The sequence below is a fragment of the Ochotona curzoniae genome, unplaced genomic scaffold (genome assembly GCF_017591425.1).
Source record: "Ochotona curzoniae isolate NIBS_2020 unplaced genomic scaffold, NIBS_Ocur_1.0 scaffold_4505, whole genome shotgun sequence".
Taxonomy (NCBI): domain Eukaryota; kingdom Metazoa; phylum Chordata; class Mammalia; order Lagomorpha; family Ochotonidae; genus Ochotona; species Ochotona curzoniae.
The window spans coordinates 2347090-2367712 of record NW_024467118.1 but is presented as its reverse complement, the minus strand read 5'-3'; the positions used below and the strand labels follow the sequence as shown (position 1 = coordinate 2367712).

At 62.4% G+C, this 20623-nt stretch overlaps 1 protein-coding gene across 2 annotated transcripts; it reads left to right on the top strand.

The window, feature by feature from the left end:
• Positions 1–1304: 1304 nt before the first annotated feature.
• WFS1 (wolframin ER transmembrane glycoprotein) lies at positions 1305–19943 on the top strand. Of its 2 annotated transcripts, none has more exons than XM_040966069.1 (8): positions 1305–1377; positions 5808–6043; positions 10627–10697; positions 11841–11985; positions 12883–13053; positions 13342–13422; positions 14892–15043; positions 17613–19943. In XM_040966069.1, exons 2-8 carry the CDS (start codon positions 5809–5811, stop codon positions 19401–19403), a joined length of 2646 nt encoding a protein of 881 aa, XP_040822003.1. In that variant the 5' UTR covers positions 1305–1377; position 5808; the 3' UTR covers positions 19404–19943. The 2 variants fall into 2 exon arrangements, with proteins under 2 accessions (XP_040822003.1, XP_040822002.1); XM_040966068.1 differs by lacking the exon at positions 1305–1377 and adding an exon at positions 2934–5693 and having other exon boundaries at positions 5804–6043.
• Positions 19944–20623: the final 680 nt, after the last annotated feature.

The following is a 20623-nucleotide window of genomic DNA, read 5'->3' as shown; positions in this document are numbered from 1 at the left end:
CCCAGTGTAGCCTGGCTACCAGGACAGTGCAAGCGAACTCCACCAGGCCATGGCAGTTTTCCACACTGGGAAAGGGTTTTATTAAAAAGGTAATTCCTCCCTCAGAGATAAACTGGAAACAATTTTTAAAAATTTATTTGGCTTGGGGCAACCTTGTGGCAAAATAGGTTGGACTGCTGTGTGCAGTACCAGCATCCTATATGGACACCGACTCAGTCCTGGCTGCTCCACTTCTGATCCAGCTCCCTGCATATGACCGGGGAAAGCAGCAGAGGATGGCTCAAGTGCTTGCTTGGGCCCCTGCACCCAGGAGGGATACCTGGACGAAGCTCCCAGCTCCTGGCCTTGGATGGGCTCAGCTGTTATTGGGGCCACTTGGGGAGTGAACCTGCAGTGGAGGATCTTTCTTTCTGTGTCTCAAACATGTAAATCTCCCATCCTGTGGTCCACCCCACAATGGACTGCAACAGGCAGTGAGGGGCCGGAAAATGAGATGAATGAGCTTCCGGGGGTCCCTGAGGTAGTGAGGACGGTGGACAGAATGCCACTCCTCCCAGTACCACAGGAAGCGCTGCCACTAGCAGGTGGGTGGTATTAGTGCGGGCTGCAGGTTCTGGAAGGACCAGCCAGGACAGGTACCCCAAGTGGGCTGAGGGGCCAGAGCTGGAGCAGGCATGACCTCTGCCTGCCTTCGCAGCCACACCTCCCAGACACCTGGACAGGGCCGGAGGAGGGTCCCCTGCTGGCATGCGCTGTTAAATGAATCCCGCAGCTCATCTGTGAGAGGCGCTGCAGTGATGCGCTTGAATTTTGTGCACCTAGCAGCCGCACACACGCGTGGATGTCTTCACGGACGAAAAGGGGCATTTTCTGTCGTGCTGCCGCATCAGGGGCACCCTCTGTTTCACCCCTACACCGCAGCCGGCCCTTCCACATTGCAACGGCAAATCTGAGCCGGGATGGTCAGCAGGAGTGGCGGCTGCGAGGTGCGGGTCGGCCGGGCCCGGGCGCAGAGCGTGGGGGCGGGGCCGGGCCCGAGTCCGCTCGGGCACTTTCGGCGAGAGCCGGCCGGCTCCGCCCTCCCGGGGCCTCCCGGCCGCGCAGGCGAGGCACACCGTGATTGGCGGAGGCGTGTGCCGATTGGCGGGCGCAGCGACCACTCGGCGGGCCGCATCCCCGAGGCCGCGCCGGGAGTGGAGGGCGGCCGGCGGCCCCGCCCCCGCCCCGCCCCCGGGCGCCCCGTCCCGCCCCCGGGCGCCAAGGCCGCGCTCCTCCGCGCCCTCCTCAGTGCGCCCCGCGCGCTCGGCCCGGCTTCTCCTCCGGCCGCTCCCGGGCAGCTTTGCGGCGGGCTGGGAGGCCCGAGGGCGCCGCGCGCGGGTGAGTACTGCGGGCCAGGCCGTGGGGGCCGTGGCGGCCGTGGGGCCGTGGGCAGCGGCCTGGGACGAGTCCCCGGGCGCCCCTGCCTCAGTTTACCGCTCTGAGCCGGCGGAGGACCGGACGCCCAGTGTCGCCGATGGGTGGCCCCCGGTGGTAGTGGGGGATCGGGGTTCAGGCTGACCCCGCACTCCCCGCTTCCCGCACCCCACAACCTGCTTAGGCGCGGAGGAACAACTCCTTTCCAGCTCCAGGACCCCCCTGGAACAAAAACAAAGACAGGCAGCTTGGGGGGCCCCCCTACTTGCTGCAGTGGGCCGGGCTGAAGGTGGGGGTCCCCTCTGATGGATGGTGGACGCTTTAAGCAGCTGAGCCCACCCCACCGTGTGGTTGTGCGGGAATCCGGCAGGTGCAGGTCCCGGAACAGCCTCTTTGTGGTGGCTGCAGGGCTGGGAGTTGGCTGTCTGCTGGGCGTCAGAGGCAGTGCTGCGGGCACACCCTGGGGTGAGGGCTCTGTCCACCTCCAGCCCTGCCTCCCCTCCTTGGACAGTTTGCCCTGGCATTTGGCCCAGGGATTTACCGTTTGTCCAGAGCCGCCTCTGCTGCCAGACTCCATCGCTCGGTACCCACCGGACTGCTCCGTGTGCCCTGCCCACACCCCGTCCAGGCATCCCTACGTGCCCCTCCTGGGATTCAGAGAAATTTTTTACATTCCAGATCTTTCCCTTCTCAGAAGCAGGAAGAATCAGCCAGGAGATCCCTCTCTTGCCTTGTCTCTGGAGTAGAATGGCACAGAGGGGCTCCCCATTCGGGCCAGGCCACGAGACCCCATCTCTGGCCTGTCCCAGGAGCGTGGGGGAGGGCTCCCCACTCAGCTCCGAGGTAGGTGGGCAGGCTTTAGGGCTGCACCCGAGTCCCTGCAGTGTGAGATGAACCCCAGACACCTCCCCGTGACTGGGGCCGGGCTGTATTAGGTGGAATTGTGGGCTTTTAAGTCCCCTGCTGGTGGCCTCCACGAGACCTCGAGGTGACATTTCTATAGGGCCAGCCTCGTGCCCTGCTGCTGCTTCCCTGGCACACAGAGATGTTCCAGCTACTGGTTCACTCCCCAAGGAGCCCAGGGTTCCAGTGCATGGCAGGGACCCGAGCATCGGAGCACACTGCTTCCCAGGAGGCAGCTGACTCGGAAGCAGAGTGGCCGGTGCTGTTACAGGGGACGTGTGTGTCCCAAGCCCTGGCCCAACCCACTGCACCTGTACAAAGCGCACCCCTCAGGTGATTCTTAGACCACCACATCTGCTCCCATGGGCCAGGGCCGTCTTCTGAGCCTGCCATGTCCTAGGCCCTCAGTGGGGAGTTGCCCTGCTCTCAGCTGGTCCCTCTTCCCTGGTCCTCTTCCCAGGGCTCACATCACAGCCTTAGGCCTGAGCTGCCCAGACCCCTTGCTGCCGCTCCCCAGGGTCATCCCTGGTATCCTGGCCAGGCTGAGGCCCAGCGCACTCCAGCCCTGGCAGACACTCAGCTGCTGCGGGGGAGGCCCAGCATGGTGCGGGACCCAGGTTGGCCCTCAGGCCATGCCCGCTGGCCAGTGGGGGCCAGGCCCAGAGCCAGGTGTCTGATGAGTGGTGGTCTTAGCTGACTAAGGCCCAGGCGCTTGCAGGTCCTTGCCCGCCTCTTGCTGTGGACTTACCACAGTGGGTGGAGCTGGAATGTTCCTTAGTTTGGCCCTTAATACTCTGGGCAAAAATAGGCCCCTGGGAGCCACCAAGGGCTCCCTGCCCTTGCCTTGAGGAACAGCCGTGTGTCCGGGGCTGGGTCAGGCCAGGCCAGAGTGGACGTTCCGGGCCTGGGACCTACCCGGCCTTGCTTACTCAGGACTCCATCAAAGATGGAGTATAAACCGACATTTTACCTTAATTCTAAAGGTATTACACACGCTAATTAGGGAAGCACGCCGATTAGGGAAGTGACTTTTATTTTGTTCTGTTTTGTTTTTTGAGAAAGTAGGGAAGTCGCCTGCAGTGTTTGTCCAGCGGCAGGTCTCCCGGAAGCAGTTTTACTCTCTCTCAGGAATTCACCTCCCACCCTACCCACACCCTGCAGGGTGTCCTGGGCTGTTTTAAATGTTGCTTCATCACACTGCACATTTTGTTGTCAGAGATGAAGCAGAAGGGCTGTGTGTCTCCTCACCGGTCACTCTCTAGGTGCCGCTGTGATGTTCCTGGTGATGCCCCGGGGCCAGGCTGCTGCGGGTGGAGGCCCGGGTCAACCGCCACAGACCCGTGGTGGGGATGGGGGGCTTGGGGGAGTGCGTGTCAGGAGATCTTTTAACACAGTGATGAGTGTCTGCCAGGGCTGGAGTGCGCTGGGCAGAAGGCCACAAGCCATCTTCCACGTCCCAGCTCAGTGGCTGCTGCCTGGGCACCGCAGCCTGGGGGTGGTGGCCCTCAGGCTGAGCTCCTGGGTGCTGGGGTTTGTGTTCTAATGGGATAAAAATATGCCTGTGCTCACGGGGAAAGAATGCTGGCTCTCGGCTCTTCTGGGTCTTACCCAGCATCGGCTCCAAGCCCCAGCTCTGGCCATTGCGCAGACCGGCCCCACTCCTGCCCGCATGCATGGGTCCAGTGGTGGACAGGCTGTGGTTCTGCAGCCAGATGCTGAGGGCCTGGGTCAGTTCCCAGAGAGCACCCCTTCCCAGGCCCCCTGCCCCGTTCAGGCAGCCCCTCCTGTGTGCCCTGGGACACAGCAGCCGCCTCTGGGCCCGCGGGGCCTCCATGCAGGCAGGGCCTCCCACCAGGGCATCTGGGATTCTTGTAATCCCCGTGACCAACCTCAGTCAGGGAACATTGTTTTGAATTTAGAAACTTCTGATCCAGCCTGGGCTTGGCCGTTCTCCAGGAAGCCCGCAAAGGAATCCTTCCATGTTGGTGCGGCCTTCCTAACCTGGGGCTTTGCTTCAGACGGTCCTGTTTTGACCGTAATGTCGATTGTGCAGTGTGTGGTGGGCTGGCCACAAGCCGAATGTACCTGCTGTTTTATAAGGAGCTTCCTGCCCAGGCAGGGCATGAGGCTCGGGCCTGCTTCTGACCTGCACAGGGGCTGTTTGAGAATGAAGGGCACGCAGACCGGAACCCCCAAGTTCTGTGGTGGGCCCGGATCCCATCTCTAGGGCCCTTCCAGAGCCAGGGGTGGAGCAGAAGGGCCTTGTCATCCTGGGAGACAGGCACAGGGGCCTGGGGCTCTTCCTGTGACTAATGTTTTCCAGAAACATCCACTGGACATCTGGCGGGGCCAGCTCCATGCTGGGGGCTGGGTTCAGAGGTCACTGGGCCCCTGTCTCCCTCATGCAGGTCACGAGCCCTGGTCTCACCAGTCCCTCCCAGTTGCACTGAGTGGTGGGGTTGCTCACCCCCATTATTGATGCGGACACTGAGGGAGACATAGGCTGCTGGGACCTCCTGGCTAGAGGGCACGGAGCCAAGGCCTTGGCTGGTAAGGCCTGGTTTCCAGCTGACTGGCCTCTCCCTGCTCTATGCCTAATGTGGCCGTGTGACTGCAGTGGGGAGTCATTTGGGACTCTGGGGAGCCTCCCTGGGCCCCTGAAGCCCCTCCATGTCAGCCCCGTTTTGGGCCAGTGGGGCCTTTTGTGCTGTCCTAGAACATGCATCTCACTTTGTCCCACTAAGCGTCCATTTGGTCCTCCATGGGTCAGTGTCTGGGGGTTCAAGTTGCATGACTTTGTCCTGCCGTAGGGCTGGTGTGGAAGGCTTTGGAGCCGGCCCAGTCTGGTTCTGAGTCTGGCCCCAGCAGTTGCATCCTCACCTTCTCGTTTTGTTCGACTTTGAGCTGGGGTTGAGTTGCCCGAGACCACTTGTCATTAAAACTCAGAGATGTATTCTCCGTGTCCTAGCCAGCAGGCGGGGTTCAGGGCATGGGCAGGGCTGGTCCCTTCTGTAGGCGCTCCTGCCCCTCCAGGCCGTGGTGTCCCTGGGTCCGTGGTCGCTCGGCCTCCTCCCATCTGTCTGGCTCCTCATATAAGGACCCTGATCGTTGGATTCAGGCTGCTCTGGCCCAGGATGGTCCGTTTAAGAGCTGTCACTGTGTCACAGCTTTCAAATCACCCCTTTCACTGCCACGAGGGGACAGGGTGTGTGGGAGCCCGCACGCCCGGCCCCACTCAGTTCTGGGTGGATGTCTCAGTGAGCTGCTCAGACGAGGTACATGCAGCCACCAGCGTGGCGAGCTCACAGTTGCTGTGGAACCACTTGACCTTGAGTGGATGTCTGTGATGGAGGCTTGCCTGGAGGGGCAGCGGGCAGGTGAGTGAGGTCTCCCATGTGTACCCTTTGCTGCCGCTCACCCCAGGCTGGAAGCTTGGGCAGGCGGATTTGGGCACCTGGCATGTATCTGACCATGGCTTTTCTTGCAGGCAGCATGGACCCCGGCGCCTCTGCTCCAAGCCCCTCCCACCCACAGCCTCCGACTGCACCACAGCCCCAGGCCCGCTCTTGGCTCAACGCCACTGCTCCCTCAGTGGAACAGGAGAGGGACGAGGCACCCCAAGTCCCGGGGGCCCAGAGCAACCCTGGAGCAGGTGCTGGAGATGCGGCTGCCGCTGCCAAGCCACGAGCCTCACGCTCCAGGAGCAGAGAAGGAATGGATGGGACAGGTAAGGGGGCAGGGCTAGAAGGCCCAGTGGGCTCAGCCAGGCCAGGGCTGGGGCGTGAAGGTGGGGTGGGGTGGGGTGAAGGTGGGGTGGGCGTGAAGGTGGGGTGGGATGAAGGTGGGGTGGGCATGAAGGTGGGGTGGGCGTGTGGCCCTGGAAACTGGAAGGAACCCCCCACGGGCATTGCAGGTTCTGCCACTCCACTCAGAGCCCCACCATCCCCCATAGGGTCACCTGGCTGCATTTAGCCTCCGTCTGTGTGGGGGGCTCAGTCACAGGGACCGAGGGGGAGACAAGGCCAGAGAGGCTGCAAGGGAAGATCTCGGAGCTCTGGGCTCTGGGGCGTTGGTTGAAATCCCCACCTCTTCAGGGGTCATTGCCCTCCTTCCCTGCACGCTGGCACCGTGCTAGTCTGGCTTCTCCAGTTAGGCTGCTTCCCCCTGTCCTTCGCCCTCGTGGGCGCCTCTGCCTCTTGCATTTTCTGATCTCGACCCATGCAGACAGACATGTTCTGCTGCAGCCTGGCACATGCTCACATATGCATGCACCCTGTAGCTGGGGAACTTTGTTCCTGTACACCACCGCAGGTGTCCTGGGACTCCCTCATTGCTCATAGGCAGGGGAGGGCGTGGCTTCCTTGTGCCCCCCAGGTGTTGGGGTATGAGGGAAGCAGAAAAGCCAACCTGTGCCAGCTCCCTCCAGCCAACCTGTGCCAGCTCCCCTCCTGGCCCTGTCCTCCCACCACAGCTACCCAGGGCAGCCAGGCCAACCCAGCCCGGCCTGGCCCAGCTAGCCTGGTTCAACCCACCCAGGCCCAGCCCGGCCCAACCCAGCCCAGCCTGGCCCAGCTAGCCTGGTTCAATCCACCCTAGCCCGGCCCAACCCAGCCCCGCCTGGCCCAACCCAGTGTGACCCTCCTGTCCATGCAGAGGCCTGAGCCCGTGCTGTATGCACCTGACATGTGCCAGCCTCAAGGTGCAGAGTCCAAGGGTTGTGGCAATGAGTGTCCTGAGCAGCCTGTCTCGTGCCCACAGCCTCTCTGCAGAGCAGGGTTTGCGAGCTCTGGTTGAAGGGGCCGAGGCCCCCTGGTCAGCTCTCACTGGGCAAGCCCCCTTAACCCTTGCCAACACACCCCAACTGCGGGTCTTTGTGTCTCCTAAAGGAGCGCTTCCTTCTCTGCATGGGGCTGGCGAGGCCAGGCTTCAATCTGTGTAGTGCAGATCAGGCGGCCACAGAGATACGCGGAGCCAGGAAGCAGATGTGGTCTTGGTTTGTGGTTTCCGCCCAGGAGTGAAGGGGTGTGGTAAGGAGTGAGCAGGGCCTGTTGGCCGCACAGCTGGAATGCTGTATGCTGTCTCCTGGTCACCCGGCACCAGTCCCACGGGGGACAAGCAGATCCCACCTGCAGGGCCCAGGGGCTGTGGGGAGGCCAGGGGCCTGAGTAGCCATGAGAACAGCTGTTTAGGTGGGCTGGTGGGCGGACCCCCTGGCTTCCGCAGGTAGTCTGAGTGTCAGATGTGGTGCCCCTGAGGAGCAGGGCAGGGGTGAATACAGTGGCCCCTGATCCCAAGCCGGTGCCTGGCAGGCCTTTCACTACAGTAGCCCACACAGCCCAACAGTCCTGGCCTTGGGCACTGTGGCCACCCCAAGAACAGAGGGAATGGGGGGTGAAGTAGGTGCTCCAGACTCATGAGCTCAGGGGCCTGGTCCTAAGGGGGCGTCTACGCAGGCCCTGGCGGTGGAGGACGAAGACTCAGGGCTGTCTTGGATAAGGAGTCCAAGCAGGGGAGCAGGAGGAAAGAAGTGACTGTGTCCCTGGAGGGCTGCCTGGAGGAGGCACTGAGCTGCCCCTTAGCCCGTGTCCTTGGGAATAAGAACAAAGCTGCCTGAGGGTGCCACATCTCTAGCTGCCTCAGAAAGGTTTCTGAGCTGGAACTCCAAGCTCTGCTGCTTTGTGGTCCTGGCACACACCAGCCACCTGGGCAACACTGCAGAGCCGGGGCTGCGCTTGGAAGCTCAGGTGGCCCTCAGGGGCAGACGGAGAAGGTGGTGACACCTGAGGGGTCCCAGGACCCCAAGAGTCAAGGGTCATAGAAATCTCAGGTGGAAGGGAGCACCCCTGCTGGGTGGGGGGAGCTTGATTCTCGCACCCGCCCGGACCGCTCCTGATCAGAGCCACGGGCAAGGGAGGCCCTTCGCAGCGGGTGGTGAGGGTCCTGTCATTGTAACCTGCAGTCCTGCCTTCAGCCCCGTGGGGCCTCTTAGCTCAGCACACACATGCAGACACAGGGACACAAACATATAGACACACGCACGTGCAGGGAGACCTACACATGCACACACATATACACGGATACATACACACAGGCCCACATGCAGACACAGAGACACAAACATACAGAGACCTACACGTAGACACACACATATACAGACACACAGATACACACCAACACATATACACAAATATACACAGACACACATACATAACACATGTACAGATACACACAGACACAGACATGCACACGGACACACATCGATACACACACCAGCTGAGGCCCCCACACTCGAAGTCTGCACCCCACCTCCCACAGGGGCCTGAGAACCTGTTGCATGCAGTGCTGGGGGTGAAGGCTAGGTCCACCCGTTACATGCAGTGCTAGGGGTGAAGGCTAGGTGGCACCATGGCAGAGGCAAGGCATGGGGTGGGCACAAACTGGCTGTCCCACCGTCCCCACTGGCTTCTGGAGGGGACATCGTTGACCCTGAGTCTTGCCTGTGCAGACAGAAGCTGGGGCCTGAGGGAGGTGCTGTGTGTCTCCTCACCAGCCCGCGTGGCACCTCACCAGTGTCAGTCTGTGAACAGTGTCTGTGCCAAATTCATCACAGGATGGGAGAGTCCTTCCAGCCCGTAGGTACATGCATTTTCTGTTTCCTAGTCAACTCGAGGCTGGCAAGTCCAGTATCTGGGAGAAACAAAGGCCCTAGCATCAGCTCAGAGAGCTGGGAGCTAGGCAGGGGAAAGAAGGCCACGGTCCAGGCACCCGCCCTGGACTGGCACCTGGACAAATAAGCTGGCTTCCTCACAGGCTGTGCCCACAGAGGTGATGTGGCTCACGCGTGGTCACCTGATACCCCAGTGCTGGGTCACGGTTTCTCCAGACACACCATCCCCCGAGGAGGGCCAGCCTGGGAGCCTGTGGGTTCCACGTGTCTGGCATTTCTGGGCATGCTTATGCCTGTGCTGAGCCTGCAGCCAGGGGGCAAAGCAAGGGCGGCAGGGAGGCTGGCCTGGAGGGCACAGCATGCGTGTGGGCCTGGGCCCCTCGGGCAGGGGCAGGAGCTGCTGGCTGGGCCCTGGAGCCATGCTGGAGCAGCATCCCCAGGGCTTGGGGAGTGAGGGGCAGTGCCCCTGGGCCTGGGGCCTGCGCCTTCCCCGGGGGGGCCTGCCAGTCCTGCTCCCTGTGGCCCCGCGTGCTGCCTGCCGTGGAAGCTGATTTTGGGTGGGCCGCTGTGGTCGAATGGGGAAGACAGGGCCCCAGGTGTCACTCTCTACGGGGACTAGGCATCATGTCCCCGTACTCGCCTTCTTGCACAAACATTGGGGGAACCTGTTTGTCTGCTCTGTATCCACCAAGCAGCAGGCGGTGCCCCGTGTGTCCTTGTGTGTGATATCTGACACCTGCTGAGGAGCAGTGGGCATGGTAGGGTGTAGACGGGGGCTGGCCCATGGAGATGGCTGCCTGGACCCAAGGGACTGGGTCTGTTGGTTCTCTAGAAGCTCCGTGTCTTGTCAGCCAGAACTTCCGGGAGACGATCGAGCACCAGCCACACTGGTGTGTGTGCCGTGGCCTGCCAGGCCCCTGAAGAACTGTGCAGGGGAGGTGACCTCACAGGAGGCCACTCAGCGCTGTGTAGCACATGACCTGAGCGTGTCCCCTCTACGGGGTCCCTGAGCCATAGGCGCTGTCCATGACTGTGGGCCTGCCTCGATGCCACAGTGTTAGAGACCAGGACCTGAGGAGCACACGAGGGCAAAATGGGGAACGGTGTCCTCAGAAGAGAGACCCCAGCCAGTTCCCTGGTGAGGATGCAGTGAGAGGCCCCCGGGCTCGGCAGACACGGGAGCCGCTGGCATCCTGACCTACAAGCTCTGGTCCTGCTTCTGGCGGACAGAAGTGCCTGTCCACCGTGGCCACGCAGATGAACCCAGATGGCCATGGTCAAGTGGACAGTTCATGTCCCTGGTTCTGACCAGCAGAAAATATGTCTGTCGTTGACACGGTACAGAGGACATGGACTTGTGGTCTCTTGGGATCCTGGCATCAATTGCTCTCAGCTCAGGGGCTTGCAGACCAGAGCCCCAGGATCTTTCTGGAACTCTAGTTGGGGCCCAGGGCAACAGTGGGGTTCAGGTCTGCACCCACTCTCCCCATTCACCATGCTCACCTCCATGAGCCCCAGGCTGTGTTGAGATCCCCCCAGGGGGCTGTGTCCAGACCGGGGGCCACCTGGAGCTTGCTGGGCCTGGGCTGTGCTGGCTGCCAAGGACCCGCTTTGAGACCTCCCGTCACCCCCTTCCTTGGCAGGAGACACAGAGATGCCCTTCGAAGAAGTCCTGGAGAAAGCCAAGGCCGGGGACCCCAAGGCGCAGGCGGAGGTGAGTTCAGGACACGGGACGTTGTGACTGTGGCTCCAGCCACTCGCACAGAGCTCCATGCTGGTCTGCCGGTGGGCTGTGACCTCACAGCCGCTCCCTGGGACGCACGGCTCCTCCAGGATGCCCACCCTGACTCCGCGCCTCCTTCCTCTCCACTCTCACAGCTCCTTGTGTGGGCATTCCCCTGGCCCTGCGGGGCTCATTCAGTGATGGGGCACAGACAGCCACCAGCTAACTGGGGCTCAGGGCTGTGACTGACTGCAGCATCTGCCAGGGCTGGGCTGTGTGCCTGTGCTGGAATGTGGGAGCGAGCCACAGGGCCACGCCTGGGGTAGCTCAGGAGAGTCAGGACCCCATGGACAGGGAGGGCTAGGTGGGCAAGCTGAATACAATGGTGGGGCTACCTCATCTGAGTCAGGGCTTGGGCTGCCAGCAGCTGCCTTTCCTGCCAGGCTGGCCGGCCCTGGGGGCGGGCTCCCTGCCCTGCTTCCTGGAGAGGTGGTGAGACACGCCTTGAGCAGTGGTTGATGAGCTCCGCACTGTCCCTGGTTAAGGGCCAGGGAGGACTTAAGTAGGTGACCGTGGTCACCGGGAGAGTTCTCTCTAAGGAAAAATCGTAAGTGGATCGCTTATGCCTGGTGTGCTGGTCAGGGTCTCCTGTCAGTGCCCGGCTTCTCTGTCCATCTGGAGAGTGGGCGTGTTGGGCTGCATCTTGGCTGTTGCAGGCATTCTGAGCCACACGTGGCCCTGTCTGCATAGGGTACACATATGGAGCCACGGACCGTATAGCCATGGTTGTCTATGGTCATGTCACAGGCCAGCACTGACACCCGGCCAGCTGGCCTCTCCTAGCCCTGACTTTGGGGGTCCCCTTCCTGAGAGGCACGGCCCTGAGTCACCAGCCACTGCCAGTGTGCCTCAGGCTGTCGGGAGGCAGGGTTCAAAGAAAGCAAAGAGCCTGCCGTCCCCTCCCGGGGAGGGGTGTCCGTGCGGGGCCGTGGAGGACCAAGGCCCACCCTACGGTGCAGAGCCTGCCGTCCCCTCCCTGGGAGGGGTGTCCGTGCGGGGCCGTGGAGGACCGAAGCCCCTCAGTACCCCGCCATGCAGAGCCCCGGACGATTGAGGCCACCATGTCGCCTGCAGGTTGGGAAGCATTACCTGCGCTTAGCCCACGACGCTGACGAGGAGCTCAATAACTGTACAGCCGTGTCCTGGCTCATCCTTGCTGCCAAGCAGGGCCGGCGGGAGGCCGTGAAGCTGCTTCGCCGGTGCCTGGCCGACAGGAGAGGTGGGTGGTGAGCAGGGGTCGGAAGAGGCTATGGGACAGGTACCAAGGGTGCTGCCTGTGACATGACATGCTTTGACACCGTGCAGCCAGCTCGCCTCATGCAGCTCAGCCCTGTCTTATGCCGTGTCTGCCCGCTCTCTGGGGACTTCAGGTGTTTCTGGAACTTGGAGCCACCCTGTCCCTTTGGTTCAAAATGGGCGTCTGTGCATGGGGGCTATGATGACTTTCTTCCCTTGGTTTCTGGTTCAAATTTGAGTTAAGTCTCGTGCGCATGGGTTGGGTGGCTTCACAGTGTTAGAGCCACACACTGCGCTTATCAGGGCCCTGCCCTCTCGGGAGGAGCTGCTGGCTGTGAAGGAGGAAGGGGTGTGGACATGGGACCTGCTCACTGGATGCCTGGACTGGGGCCCGTCTTCTTGGGACAGTCTGATGTGGGTCTCCAATGCTCTCAAGGGGCCTGCTCCCAGGAAGGATTGCAGAGCAGGGGTGGGCACCTGCCCTCGCGCTCAGGCCGGGCACTCTGTTGACACTGACCCAGGGAGCTAGCACCGCCTCTCCGACCCTGGCCTGCTCTGTCTGTTTCTACATAGGCAACACGGGGCAGCAGGACCTGCCCGGGGGTACAGCAGGGGTGATGGGGCAGGAACTAGCCAGGAAAGGCCTTAGCCCTGCACATAGTGGGCACTGGGTGGGCGTCGACTGTACCACGCCTGGGGAAGCCTTGCCAGATGCCCTTCTGTTCCCATGCCCGTTCTGCCCAGTTGCCCCAAGGTAGCCAGCAGACCCATTCCCCGAGTCACTGTTCTCATCCGCCTTGGAGTGGCTGTGCTGGCTCCAGGGGCTGGGGCGAGGCCTGAGCTGCCCCTCCGGCCTGAGCCCACCTGACCACTCTCCCAGGCATCACGTCGGAGAACGAGCAGGAGGTGAAGCAGTTGTCCTCCGAGACAGACCTGGAGCGGGCCGTGCGCAAGGCTGCCCTGGTCATGTACTGGAAGCTCAACCCTAAGAAGAAGAAGCAGGTGGCTGTGTCAGAGCTGCTGGAGAACGTCGGCCAGGTCAACGAGCATGGTGTGTGTGCGGCCACGGGCTGGCAGGGAGGGAGTGGGGCGGTGCATGGACCTCCTCGTGTGAACCCCGAAACCTGCCCCTGGATGGGCAGGCAGGGGCAGCCAGACCTGGCCTCACCAACAGGTGCTGAGCCTCTTCCCGTGGTGTCCCAGGTGGCCAGTGTTCTGGGAAGGCCGGGTCTGTCGCCCAAGGGACGCTGTCTGAGGGCCCTGGGGCCTGTACCTGGTAGGCTGCAGGGCTCTGTGAGCAGTCAGCCTGCCCTGACTTGCAGTCTGCTCCACCTTGTAGATGGAGGGGCACAGCCAGGGCCCGTGCCCAAGTCTCTGCAGAAGCAGCGGCGAGTACTGGAGCGCCTGGTCAGCAGCGAGTGTGAGTATGGTCACTTGCCCTCACCTGCCAGCACTGCACCTGCCCTCACCTGCCAGCCCTGCACCTGCCCTCACCTGCCAGCCCTGCACCTGCCCTCACCTGCCAGCCCTGCACCTGCCCTCACCTGCCAGCCCTCACCTGTCCTCACCTGCCAGCCCTGCACCTGCCTTCACCTGCCAGCCCTGCACCTGCCCTCACCTGCCAGCCCTGCACCTGCCCTCACCTGCCAGCCCTCACCTGTCCTCACCTGCCAGCCCTGCACCTGCCCTCACCTGCCAGCCCTGCACCTGCCTTCACCTGCCAGCCCTGCACCTGCCCTCACCTGCCAGCCCTGCACCTGCCCACCCCCCATGTTCCTACTTCCTGCTCACCTCCTGGGCACAGCCCCAGTGGTCCCTGAATTAAGTCAGGTATCCCAGGCTAGTAGTGGGACCCTCCCTGCTGCTGGGCTAAGATAGGCAAGGACTGCCCTCGTGGGCCTGAGTGAGTGGACAGGGCAAGGAGTTAGGTGCAGGTTTGGCCAGAAGAGTGCTTGAGGCATAGCCAGCAGCAGAGTGCGAGGGACCCTCCCCCAGGGTGGTTCCAGCAAGGAGTGGAGGGCAGAGCATGGGGGGGGGGGGACACCACTGAGACATCTGGGGTTGAAGAATTGAGCTTTCATCCTCCACACCCAGCTGCACATCCTGACCGTGGCTTCACCTGCGCGGGTGGGCTCCCGTGCTGTTAGATGGACCCACGAGGGATCGGGCTGCTCGGCGTGAACAGGAAGCTAGGGGGAGGCTCTCTGCCTGTGGGGGAGAGGCGCTGCCAGCTTTCACGTGGCACAACCCTTCGGGGCCAGCCCTGTGTGAGGGAAGCTCTTGGCACCCTGCCCTTGTCCATCTGCTGCTAGCTGGGGAGCCTGGCGTAAGGCACGCCCTTCGCTGCCTTCACTGGTTCTGTTCCCCAGGCTTGTTGAATAGGCCTTTGGATGGAGAGGTTAATGTGCAGTAGGTCTACGGTGAGTCATGGCGGGTGGAGGAGTTGGTGTACACACAGAACATCCTCGGGTCACGCTGGACAGAGGAGTATGTGTTAGGCCCCTGGGAATGGGGGTGAAGGGTTTAGTGGGCACTTAGTAGGCCCTCAGCAAGTGGCTGGACTTGAGGGCAGCTGTCCCCAGTGTTGTGAACAGCCAGAACAAGGCTCGAGGGATGGGGTGTCAGAGGGTACAGCAGTCTGGGGGTCCCAGGCCTGGCGGAAGAGCCGGCTTAAAGGTGTGAGGAATCACGTGTGACGAAGGCCGGGGCAGCCTGGGGCCAGCACTGGGCAAACCTGCCCTGCCCTGCAGTCCCTTGCCCTCCATCTGCCCCCGAGTTCCTGGTGCTTGTCTCAGCTGGGCCCCAGGCCGCTGTCGCCTCTCCCCTTGGGTCTGGTCCTGGTGAAGTGGCCCTTTGGGGCACGCCATACTGTTTTCTCTTGTGCCTCAGCCAAGAACTACATTGCACTGGACGACTTTGTGGAAATCACCAAGAAGTACGCCAAGGGCATCCTCCCCACCGACCTCTTCCTGCGGGGTGACGACGAGGACGACGACGAGCTGGCGGGGAAGGGCCCCGAGGACCTGCCCCTGCGCCTCAAGGTGAGCCGGCTGGCTGGGCCTGTGCTGCCACCCAGGCTGCCCAACCCTGGGGGGTGTCCTCAGGGCGCCACCAGCTCGGGGTGAGGGTGACATTGGCCAGCACATGGCATGAGATGGCCCGGGCCCTGATGTTTGCCCACAGGCACCGTGTGGGCGGCAGGGGCAAGACGAGAGCCAGGTGTCACTTAGGGGCGTAGCCCATCCCTGCAAAGTGCTGCTGTATCCCCGCTGACCCTGGATTAGGGAGGATGGGCTGGCAGCTGTGTGGGGAATGGGCACAGCCAGGCACGTGAGCTGAGTGGGCAGCAGGAGCAGGCAGTAGCAGGAAATCCAGGAATGCAAGCCCATGCTCCATTTCTTTTCCATGTGGTTGGGACTTGGGGAGTCGCTGTGGGGTATAACCCTGCAGCTCTCCCAAGGTTGCCTCCAGTTGGCACTCAGTGGGTCCGTGCCTTTGTCAGTAGAGCAGCCCTGTCCCCATGGGTGCTAGGGCCGTGGTCATGTAGCCGTGGGCAGCAGTCTCCAAGGGTAAGAGTGGGAGATGGACTCCGTCTGTGTGTGAGCTCAGCCGAGTGAGTCAGGCTCCCGGGGTCAGCCGCAGGCTGGCAGCAGGAAGTCAGCTGAATGGCACTGGGCGTGTGGGATGGCTTGGAGCAGAAGTGGGGGAGCAGGGCCGTGTGCAGGGGAGAACAGCAGCAGGAGGGACTCAGGGCCAGAGCTGGCTGAGGGGGAGGCCCAAGGAGTGTCCGGTGGCAGTGGGCGAACTGGGGCCAGGGAGCAACCAGATTGGCCAAGCAGCTGAACCAAGGGAGTGAGCAGGTGGCTCTCCTGCAGGCTCTCAGGGCTAGCCATGTCCTGAGTGGTCCACCCCGATCGTGGGAAGCTGGGGCCCCAGGAAGGGTCGGGAAGCCTGGCCTCCCTGTGGATGCCTGTCTGATGTCCTAAGCCCTAATGGTGCCTCCTATGGGTGTCGACTTTGGTGTCGTGCCAGGGCTGCAAGTCCTCCTGGGGAGGGAGTTCAGGCTTCTGAGAGGTGGTGGATGCGTGCTCATGCTGCCCCGACACAAACTCTTCCAGATCCAAGCCTACCAGTGCGTGGTGCTTGGTGCCAGTGCCCACACAGGACACACAGTTTTCTGTTCCCGAGTCCAACCTGGCCCGGCCCCGGTGTTTTCAAAACCAGACTGCCCCAGACAAGAGGCAAGGACGCTCTCAGTGTGATGGCAGGTGTGTACAGACACCGCCTTGCACTTCCTCTGACGTTACTCCCAGGACTCCTGGAGCAGGAGGCCACATCCCGGGGCAGTTACCAGGACCGCACTGGCCCTCCACGGGGGCAGATGCGGAGCGCCTGCCCACCTGCCCTGCCCCAGTGGGGTGTCCAGCTGCCACTTCCTGTCCGCACAGCCAGGTTCCTCTGCCTCACTGCAGGAAGTTGGGCATCACGCATGGAGCTGTTTCGTCTACACTGTGCCCTCTCTCCCCTCCCCTGTGCCCTGGCAAGCTGAGGCTTCCGCAGGTGCTGCCCAGACAGGTGGGGTGCATGGCAGGCTCGCCCTCCACACCTGGCTCCGTGCAGCTGCTCCCGCCCTCTGACCCGTGTTCATGTTCTGCTGTATGACCGCCGGGAGCTGCCTCTGACCTCTGCCCTGGGTGCCAGCTAAGGAGTGGACGCACGGCTGGAGGAGGGAGGGCTGCTTTGAGGGTGCCCGTGGGCAGGGGTTATGTGTCTGTTATAAGCAGCATAGAGTGTGTGTGTACACGTGCGAGGTTATAGGGGTGTGTGCATGTGTGAGGTTACAGGGGTGTGTACATGTGTGAGGTTACAGGGGTGTTTGCATGTATGGGGTTGCAGGTGTGTGTGTATGGAGTTACAGGAGTGTGTGCATGTGTGGGTTATGGGTATGCATGTGCATGTATGGGTTGGGGTGTGCACATGTATGGTGTTATATGTCTTGCAAGCAGTATGGAGTGTGTACAGGCATGTTTGGGGATCAGGTTATGTCTGTTGTAAGCAGTGTGTGTGTGCACGTTTCAGCGCGCATGCACCTGTGAGTGTGTGGACATCTGAGTCTGGGGTGGATATGCCTGTGCATCTGGTGGTGTCTGTAGGGTGTGTGTGTGTGTGCGTGTGCAGTGAGCATGGGGGTGGCAAGCTCTGCCTGCCAAGGTCTCCTGCCACCAACAAGACTTGAGGTGGCTGTTCAGGCAAGATGGGCCACACGTTGCTACACGTGGTGGTCCTGGGTTCCATCCCAAGCACTGTCCACCTGCCCCTCGTTAGAGCCCAGCCTGGCCTTGTCATGGTGACCACTGCTCAGCACATGGGGAAGCTGAGGCATGGCAGCAAGGGGTGCGGCAGAGTGGGACACGCGGGCTCTGCTCTCAGCTGGGCAACCGAGTGAGGAGCAAAATGAGAGCCACCCTGTTGGGTCCCTGCGGGTGCTCCCGGTCTCACAGGAGAGACAAGAACCCCACTGGCAGAGGGTGGTGGCAGGGAGGGACCGAGTTGTGGGCACTGTGCCCTTGCTGCCAGCCCAGCCCCACGCAGTCGCGCTGCCCTCCCCAGGTGGTGAAGTACCCACTGCATGTCATCATGGAGGTCAAGGAATACCTGATCGACGTGGCTTCCAAAGCCGGCATGCACTGGCTGTCCACCATCGTGCCCACCCACCACATCAACGCCCTGGTCTTCTTCTTCATCATCAGCAACCTCACCATCGACTTCTTCGCCTTCTTCATCCCGCTGGTGGTCTTCTACCTGTCCTTCGTGTCCATGGTGATCTGCACGCTCAAGGTCTTCCAGGACAGCAAGGCCTGGGAGAACTTCCGCACGCTCACCGACCTGCTGCTGCGCTTCGAGCCCGACCTGGACGTGGAGCAGGCCGAGGGCAACTTCGGCTGGAACCACCTGGAGCCCTATGCCCACTTCCTGCTCTCGGTCGTCTTCGTCATCTTCTCCTTCCCCGTGGCCAGCAAGGACTGCGTCCCCTGCTCCGAGCTCGCCGTGGTCGCCGCCTTCTTCACCGTCACCAGCTACATGAGCCTGAGCAGCTCGGCCGAGCCCTACACACGCCGGGCGCTGCTCACCGAGGTGGCTGCCGGGCTGCTGTCCCTCGTGCCCACGCTGCCCGTGGACGGCCACTACCTGAAGGCGCTGGGCCAGACCTTCTTCACCGTGCCCGTGGGCCCCCTGGTCGTGCTCAACGTCAGCCTCCCGTGCCTGCTCTATGTCTACCTCCTGTACCTCTTCTTCCGCATGGCCCAGCTGCGCAGCTTCAAGGGCACCTACTGCTACCTGGTCCCCTACCTGGTCTGCTTCATGTGGTGCGAGCTTACCGTGGTCCTCCTGCTCGAGTCCAGCGGCCTGGGGCTGGTCCGAGCCTCCATCGGCTACCTGCTCTTCCTCTTCGCACTCCCTGTGCTGGTGGCCGGCCTGGCCCTCATGGGCCTGGTGCAGTTCGCTCGCTGGTTCCTGTCCCTGGAGCTCACCAAGGTGGCGGTCACGCTGGCCCTGTGCAGCGTCCCTCTGCTGGTCCGCTGGTGGACCCAGGCCCGCTTCTCGCTGGTGGAGCTGGTCAAGTCGCTGACGCGCAGCTCGGTGGTCAAACTCATCCTGGTGTGGCTCACGGCCATCGTGCTCTTCTGCTGGTTCTACGTGTACCGCTCGGAGGGCATGAAGGTGTACAACTCCACGCTCACCTGGCCGCAGTACAGCGCCCTGTGCGGCCCGCGGGCCTGGAAGGAGACCAACATGGCACGCACGCAGATCCTGTGCAGCCACCTGGAGGGCCACCGCGTCACGTGGACCGGCCGCTTCAAGTACGTGCGCATGACGGACATCGACAACAGCGCCGAGTCGGCCATCAACATGCTGCCTTTCTTCATCGGCGACTGGATGCGCTGCCTCTACGGCGAGGCCTACCCAGCCTGCAGCCCCGGCAACACGTCCACGGCCGAGGAGGAGCTGTGCCGCCTCAAGCAGCTGGCCAAGCACCCGTGCCACATCAAGAAGTTCGACCGGTACAAGTTCGAGATTACCGTGGGCATGCCGTTCGGCGGCCACGAGGAAGACGACGTGACCAAGGACATCGTGCTGCGTGCCAGCAGCGAATTCCGCAACGTGCTGCTCGGCCTGCGCCATGGCAGCCTCATCGAGTTCAGCACCATCCTCGAGGGCCGCCTGGGCAGCAAGTGGCCCGTGTTCGAGCTCAAGGCCATCAGCTGCCTCAACTGCATGGCCGAGCTGACGCCAGCCGGGCGCCACGTCAAGCTGGAGCGCGACTGGCGGAGCACCGTGCACGGCGCCCTCAAGTTCGCCTTTGACTTCTTCTTCTTCCCCTTCCTGTCGGCGGCCTGAGGGTGCCCCGGCGTGCGTGCGTGCGTGCGTGCGTGCGGCCCTGCTCTAGCACTCACTGCCTTCTGCCCTTTGCACTGGCTGTGCCCGGGGTCCCTGCAGGTCACACACACAGTTGCCCCTCCCTCGGCCTCTGCTTTGCCGGGTGGAGCTGAGCTGCCAGGCCCGTGGCGGTGCTGGACCCCCTTGGGTGTCCTGTGCAGGATGTGCCCCTCCCCGCTCTGCTTTTGTTTTAGGTTTGTTTCTGAGAAAGCTGAGAGCATGGTCGTGTGAGGGCAGCACAGCATGGAGGACTCGGACAGTCCTGCCAAGCCTGGACAGCTGTTTGCCCATCCTGGGAGGAACAGGGTGCCCAGCTGCCTGAGCCCCGTCACCATCATCATGAGAGGTAGTTCTCCTGGCCCCGAGTGTCCCTCCTGTCCAGGGGGTGCTGGGGTGTCTGAATCCCCAGCATGGAGGCAGCGCTCAGCAAGCTGAGATGTGCTGGGCCATGGAGTAGAGTGGCAGGCCCCAAGAGAGCCTGAATAAAACCCCATGCTGAAGCCACAGACTCTGTAGGGAGTCCTTCCCTGGTGAGGGTGGGACTGGGCCCCCGCTGGAGGGCAGATTCCCAACTAGCCTGGTGTGCGGGGACTCATGCTGACGTCAGGCCCTGAAGCCCCTGCTGCCAGCACCCCCAGCATAGCAGCACCAAACCCTGCCTGTCACAGGAACCCAGGGACAAGCCAGCACGCGAATGCTATGCTGTCTTCCAAACACACACGTCTCTCGGAAAGCCCAGATGGGCACAGCTGTCAAGGTCACGATCCCGCCCAGATGGGGAGGGCTCGAGGGGCCGGCATTCATGATGCTCAGTCGGCACTGAGGTTGGAACAGATCCCGGAGCGCTTCCTGCCCCTGCTGCCTGGGCTGCACCCTTCTCCGGCTGGCCCCACTACTGTTGTGGCCAGGATGCCTTGAGCCATCCACGCGTGCTCTCTTGAGGTCAACCTCATGCCAGCCACCTCCCTCTTCCCGGGAACCCATCACTCGCAGCGTGGAGTACGTGGGCGACAGCTGTGGCCTGCCCGTCACACGCCAGGGTGGGGCTGCATGCGTCTGCCAGCCGGAGGTGGGCTGCAGAGGGGTCCCGTCCTGTGCTGCGCTCCTGGGCAATAAGATGAGGTTTAGGGTCACCTAGTTCCTCAGACTGGGAGGCCACAAGTGTAGCCACTGTCCCACGC

What these genes read in the sequence shown, in the direction of transcription:
- WFS1 (XM_040966068.1), top strand. Translation starts at nt 5,306, where the DNA reads ATGGGCAGGGCTGGTCCCTTCTGTAGGCGCTCCTGCCCCTCCAGGCCG. An exon ending in ACCCCAAGGCGCAGGCGGAG is followed by an intron (nt 10,698 to 11,840) that starts GTGAGTTCAGGA and finishes TGTCGCCTGCAG; the next exon opens with GTTGGGAAGCATTACCTGCG. An exon ending in GTGCCTGGCCGACAGGAGAG is followed by an intron (nt 11,986 to 12,882) that starts GTGGGTGGTGAG and finishes CCACTCTCCCAG; the next exon opens with GCATCACGTCGGAGAACGAG.